Genomic DNA, 6930 nt, shown 5'->3' with positions numbered 1-6930 from the left:
CCTTACAAATCTTTTAACATTATATGAAACGGTTACTGCTTATGTAGATGAGGGTAAGGGTGTAGATTTGGTGTATTTGGATTTTCATAAAGCACTTGACAAGGTGCCACATTAAAGGCTTGTAAAAAAAATTAGCTCTACAGGTGTGGCGGATAAGTTAGCAAATTGGATAGAAGAGTGGCTGGATGGAAGAAAGCAGAGGGTTGTTACAAATGGAGTTCAGTCAAACTGGATTAATGTCACAAGTGGGGTACCTCAGTCTTAGGACATTTGCTCTTTTTGATTTACATCAATGACATAGATGAAGGAATAGTCAATAAGTTACTCAACTTTGCATTTGATATTAAGGTCTTGGGTGTTGCTAGCTGTGAAGAGGATGCTGCTGATTTACAAAAGATTTAGATCATTTAATGAGTTGGGCAAGTAAATGGCAGATGAGTTTTAATTATAATAAATGCAAGATAATGTAGGTGGGTTATCATAATTTGAATTATAAGTGTAATTTGGATGGGAATAACCTTAATAAGTGTTATGACAGAAAGGGATCTTGGTGTAATAGTCGATCAGTCTCTAAAGCCATCCAATCAGTGTGCTGTTGCTAGTGGTAGGGCAAATAGAATTTTAGGTTTTATCTACAGAAATATTGAATACAAGTTTAAAGAGGTTATAATTTCATTGTACAGGTCACTGGTTAGGCCACATTTGGAATATTGTGTTCAGTCTTGGGCTCTTCACCTTAGGAAAGATATTGAAATGTTAGAAAGGGTTCAGAGAAGGGTTACAAGAATGGTGCCTGGGATGAAAGGGTTATCATTCGAGGAGAGGTTGAAATCTCTCAAATTGTTTTCTCTTGAAAAAAGAAGAGTTAGGGGGGATCTGATTGAGGTGTTTAATATTGTAAAGATAATTGATAGTGTTGATGCATCATCTTTTTTTCATGTTTAACAGCGATAATAGTAGGACTAGGGGACACAAATATTAATTTTGGCAAGATAGGAGTCATCTTCAGCTAAGACATTTTCATTTTTCTAACAGGGTGGTTGGCTTTTGGAAGGGGTTGCCTTCAGATGTTGTAGAGGCAGTAAATTTAAGAGAGTTTAAGAAAAAAACTTGTTAAGTACATGAAAGATAAGGGTTGGCTTTAAGATTTTTTATGTTATGTTAACTGCTACTTGATTATCAAGATCTTTAAGATCAGGTCTGAAGTTGATGTGGAATGGATAACAGTTGATCGTAGTTCTTACCTGTTGAGAAAGTTGGTAAACTGGAGCCCCGTTAAACAATGAATGATAAAGAAAAATGAAAGTACAAAATAACTCTTGAATGACTGGTCATACAGAATAACTTTGAAGTAAGTTAATAAATGTCAACCGAAAACAACGTGCTCAGGGAATATTATACAAGTGGATGTTTACCATCAGATCTTGTATTTAAGCAGTCCATATTTATATGTCACATGACTGATCTCACAAATTAACAGACCAATACTATAGTTGTTAGTTAAATGTAATTGGATGTAGCAGAATTGCTGATAAAATTTAATTGAATATCAAAAAATGTTCTGATAGGCTGTGCAGCCAGAAGTAGCCAAAAAACAACAACAAAAACAAACAAATAGCCAGAATAGTTTGTTCTTACTTAAAAATGGGTTCTAGCATTATGCAAATTTATTTCCTGCTTAACCTAGGAATAAGATTTTATTTAGCTCTTCTGAACATTTTGTTTGAAAACCAATGGATTATTAGATACATTTTAGTAGATGACCTATATCTGTAACTAATGAGCGGTTGTCATTTCCAAGATTTCTATATAACATGGCTCTTTCTTTTTTGTATATATCACATCTTTATTACAGCTTAGCTGTTTTTTGGTGTTTTTGTCAGATAACACAAAGAGAACTTGAATAAAGAATTAGGATTGGGTTAATACAAACCATTCAATTTTTAATCCTTTATTCATCATGAAACTGTCCAAAAGGCGATTAAATAACAACTTTTATGTATGTATTTCATACTTTATTTATATCATCTGTACATGCCAGGCCAAATGACCCCAAAACCAGTAAATCCCAAAATTTGGCATGGCTCAGGCCCCAAGCATTCCAGAATTAGGGTCAGGTACCTGTAGTATGAACTTATACATATGTACATATTAATGTTACAAAACATTAATCAACATTTAATTTTATTTGGAATATCTTTCTGTCTACAATCAAAGTTCTTTAATTTACTGGGGGCGAAAAAAAGCTTAATAAAATTGGATAATTGAACATTCTTAAAAAACTATAATACAAAACTGACATCAACATTCACTTTACGTACAAAAACAGAAAGAATTTCTGAAATAAAAACGTTAACCATTTCAAAAAGATACCTGGAACTCAAAAGATGACAAACACTTGAATATATGTGGCTTCACTGGCTAAATAAACATTGATATATATGTCTATAAGCATTCACGATGTCAGAAAAACATGCAAATTCAAGAAGTCTTAATATGAAACGATAAAACCCTACAATCCAAGAGCTTTCAAAAGGTGGACCTTTAAAAAGTGCTCGGATTATAGGGTTTTATCATTTCATATGTATATAAGCAGATATTCAAATCTGTAAATTAAGAAACTGAGTAACAATAAGACAGATTGAAGTATTAAAACCCAAAAGTTTTAAAGCAGGTTCTAAAACAAGTTAAATATATGACCAAAGCACCTTGTATAAACACACAAAAATGTAAATTTATTTTAAAGTGGTGAAAGAAAAATATGACTATAAAAGATACAAACTGTTCTTGCTGGAAGGCATGTTGAAATAATAATTACATGTGACTGTCCTACAAATGTTACATGTGAAGGCCATGAAACTGTTTTATGTATGTATGTATTATCACAATAACAATATTATAACAATATAATTTCACAATAACAATATTATAACAATATAATTTCACAATAACAATATTATAACAATATAATTTCACAATAACAATATTATAACAATATAATTTCACAATAACAATATTATAACAATATAATTTCACAATAACAGAAGTATACCTTTTACACCTTAGCAGAAACACCTTTAAGTAAAACAAAACTGGTTTTACTTTATGGATTCCAGTTCTACATTTTAAAGAAATTACACTTTATTTGGCCTCAGAATATATTAGGCCCTTTAAAGTTGTGCTGAAAACTAAACCTACCTGTGTACCGGAGTAAGCCAACGAGATAAAGGACGTGACAAGGAGGACTCGTCTGATGCTTGTACTACTATCTAAGTGCCCTGAACATATTTCATTATTTTAGATTATGACACATTCAACTTAAGCTAATGAAACAGAAATTCAATTTTTCTAATCTTAATTGATAGCTTATTTGTAGGTAAATACTGTCTGAATTCTTAGGTTGTTAAAACTGTATTAAAACAGTTAAACTGTGCAATTAATTTAGGAATCATTTCAAAATATTGGTGCCTGATCAAAATCTAAACATGTTGTTTATTATATTTTTACTGAAAGTTCGACCTATCTTACCACTGCATGTGCCATGTACGGAGCTGACTTCTTTGCATACGTAATTATTAAAATAAGATCAACACAGTGGAGCTCCATCAACCTCTGGTAATTATAAATCAAATAACAGCTGTAGAAAGGGGGAATATATAACTGTCATAATTCTGGTGACTTTAGTGTATGAATTTCTAAATGATTAATTAGAAAATTGTTTTTTCACTTCTGAAATATTCAAATGAAGCATTATCAACCAGCTACATAAATATGCATGATGGGAAAACAAAAGCACCCTATCCCCCCTCTCATATCTCCAAGTTAATTTATTTTCATTTTTATTAGACATTGAAGTTCTGAGATGATCTCTAAGAGCAGTGTTTTCCAAACTGTGGGATATGCCTCTCTGGGGGAATGTACTGGTGGCTGTGGGTGTGTGGCCTTTTGGGGTGAGAGCCCAAATATAATGACAGAAGATACAGAAGAGTAAGAGACAATGATAAAGCTTGTTTTTGTTTTCACATTTACTCACTCATTTTCATTAAATTTTGTTATTAAAAACAGGTAAATAAAATATTGATTTTGCTGTTATCACATGTGAAAATTATGTTAATGTAGGGGGGGGGGGTGAAACGAAAACTTTGCTGAGTTAGGGGGGGGGGGGTGAAACGAAAACTTTGCTGAGTTAGGGGGTGCTGCTATTTAAGGTTTGGAAAACACCCTCTTAGAGTTTATGCCAGAAATGAGTGTTTATTAAATTGTTAAAACTATATCAAAACAGTTACACTGTGGTATTAATTTACAGTGTTAAATCTGCAATGCAGTGTTTCTTCAATTGTTAAAACTACACTGAAACAGTGGAATTAACTTAGAGTGTATACAATAAATAATTTATCATACTATGTTAATTAAACAAACTAGTTGAAGATAATATATTAACATAAATTATGTTAAAATTTATGGGCTTACTGAATAGATAGCTTGAAACTACAAACATTCTGTTTTGTTGAATAGGTTTTACAACGTTTTAGATCCTAGTCCAAAAAAGACTTAATAACAAGATAAAAAACCTATCAAGTTAACACAAAAACTAAAAATATGTCCACAATCTACAACTACAAGATAACATTTCCTGTGAATTAGGTAGTGGTAATGACTAGCATGGGTGAGATATCTTATGTATAAATCTCCATTTTTAATCTGTGAAATTATCATTGTTCCTCCAAGTTATAATGTTATAGTACTATTTGTCCTAAAGAAATAAACAAATTGTAAGTAACTGGAAAAAAAAATTATAAAAAAATTATAACATGACATACCAAACATTCAGTTTTTAACGTACACTTTAATTACTTGGTTATTTTAAACATAAAACACTCACCAAAGGCTAGACCAAATACTAGAACACTCATTTCTGTAGAGAGAAGAAAGAATCGTACTATCACCCAAAGAATCTGTAACATGAACACAAAACCAAATATGTAATGAACCACTTGTATTTACATGTAGATACATAAAAAACAACATAGAACCCAAAAATTAGCTTTCTTCAGCAATGCAGTACTACCTTATATAGGGTGTCCAAAAAGTCTAGAACCATACGTGATTTGCAGCTTTTCTTAATTTCAGATATGTGACTGATTATGGTGCTGTTAAAGCATGAGAAGGTTGAGTTAATACTGCTGTGTGGCAGAGAAGGTTGTTGATGAATTTAATGCACACCATCCAAAGATAAAAGAGAAAGATCAGGGATGTAAGAAACAACAAACTGACAACAAGTGTTGGACCAGTGACAATAATATGAATATGCTTTGTAATGTTTAAATAGAATGGAAAAATTGTCTTCAAACTTGTTTTGAATTACAAGATGGTGAACATTCTGTAAAATTAGCTCAAGTACTTATGGTTCCACACTTTTCAGACACCCCGTATATTGAAATTTGTTTGTTTTGAATTTTGCACAAAGCTACACAAGGGCTATTTGTGTTAGCCGTCCCCAATTTAGCAGTGTAAGACTAGAGGGAAGGCAGCTAGTCATCACCACTCACTGCCAACTCTTGGGCTACTCTTTTACCAATGAATAGTGGGATTGACCATCACTTTATAATACCCCCATGGCTGAAAGGGTGAGCATGTTTGGTGGGACAGGGAGTCGAGCACCCTAACCACCAGGCCATGCCGAGCACTGTATATTGAAACTTCATATACTGGTACCTGACATAAAGCAGTAGACAAGTTTGGTGGGACAGGGAGTCGAGCACCTTTCTACTGCTTTATGTCAGGTACCAGTATATGAAGTTTCAATATACAGTGCCCGGCATGGCCTGGTGGTTCAAGTTTGGTGCTTTTGCCAACACTTTTCTTTGCATTTCCAGTTTTCATTCAAATAAATTTTACTGAGAAAAGTATATATATTTTTATATATTAAAATATATATTTTGACAAAGCTTATTAAAATAAATTGAAAAAATAACATAGAAAAAACCAGATAACTCAGTTCTCTCTAAAAAACATGCTTGTAATTCACCATCATGTGGATAAATATTTTATCATCTTAATGACGTTAATTTTATTACTTTTTATAAACATTTACTTCACTTGTATAAAAATTATTTGAATAATAAATGGTTAATACCAGATGAGGTACAGAGGCTCAAATATTTAGCAATTATGTATCAACATGTTATGTACCAACAATTACCAGACAATATATTAACAATCACTAAGCTTCAGACAAAAATAATCAAACAATGATCAACAGAAATTGGTCCAGAAATTGATACAAAACTCACATTTGTAGGGGTTAAGGAAAGGCCCATTAACTGGACTGTAAGGTAATGGAATAGGAGAAGGTCATAGGTTCTCATCAATGGAGTCCAGACAACTAGACCCTTGGAGTGTCTCAAGGGTCAGTCCTTGGTCCTTTGTCTTATTTACATTAATGATATTGTTACATCTCTGTTTGTTTGTTAATTTTCCATAGAAATTCTTTCCAAGAAACTTCAGCGATACAAGTCCTTTCTTAAATAAAACTAGTTTATTCTTTCTCGTTACAAACTTTGTAATACACTTAATTTCCACAGTCACTTTAACTTAAACGCACGCTATAATTCACAATGATTCACATGCTTTACTTATGGTGACTACCACCCACTTGACTCAACTATCCGTGTCTATAATTTCAATCTCTCTATCTGCAATTCCAATTCTGATTAATTGTCTCGCTTTATCTGGGGCGCTTTTTATACAGGAATAGAGGGCGCCTAGCAAATACTGGATTATTTGTGATGTTCCCCCGATCCTTCTAGAAACTCACCACGCGCTACCAGCATCACGTGACTTCCGCTTTCGTAACAATATTACCCCTATCTCTACGGGTCTTCCTATGGTTATGGGTCAAAGGCAATTTCATCGTGTTTGTAGACTCGT

At 32.8% G+C, this 6930-nt stretch overlaps 1 protein-coding gene across 2 annotated transcripts in view; it reads right to left on the bottom strand.

Moving 5' to 3' along the window:
- Window positions 1-6930, bottom strand: part of LOC106464044 (transmembrane protein adipocyte-associated 1 homolog) — a 55480-nt gene that overhangs the window by 29065 nt on the left and 19485 nt on the right. For both annotated transcript variants that reach the window (XM_022391701.1, XM_022391702.1), the window contains exons 5-6: window positions 4883-4955; window positions 3199-3278 (exon numbers count right to left, since the gene is read on the bottom strand). In XM_022391701.1, the coding sequence (XP_022247409.1) occupies window positions 3199-3278; window positions 4883-4955 (153 nt within the window). The remainder of the gene's footprint in view (window positions 1-3198; window positions 3279-4882; window positions 4956-6930) is intronic.

Source organism: Limulus polyphemus, unplaced genomic scaffold (genome assembly GCF_000517525.1).
Source record: "Limulus polyphemus unplaced genomic scaffold, Limulus_polyphemus-2.1.2 Scaffold1547, whole genome shotgun sequence".
NCBI classification, from domain to species: Eukaryota; Metazoa; Arthropoda; class Merostomata; order Xiphosura; family Limulidae; genus Limulus; species Limulus polyphemus.
Note: the sequence above shows the minus strand (reverse complement) of the source record. Positions and strands in the feature narration are given on the sequence as shown.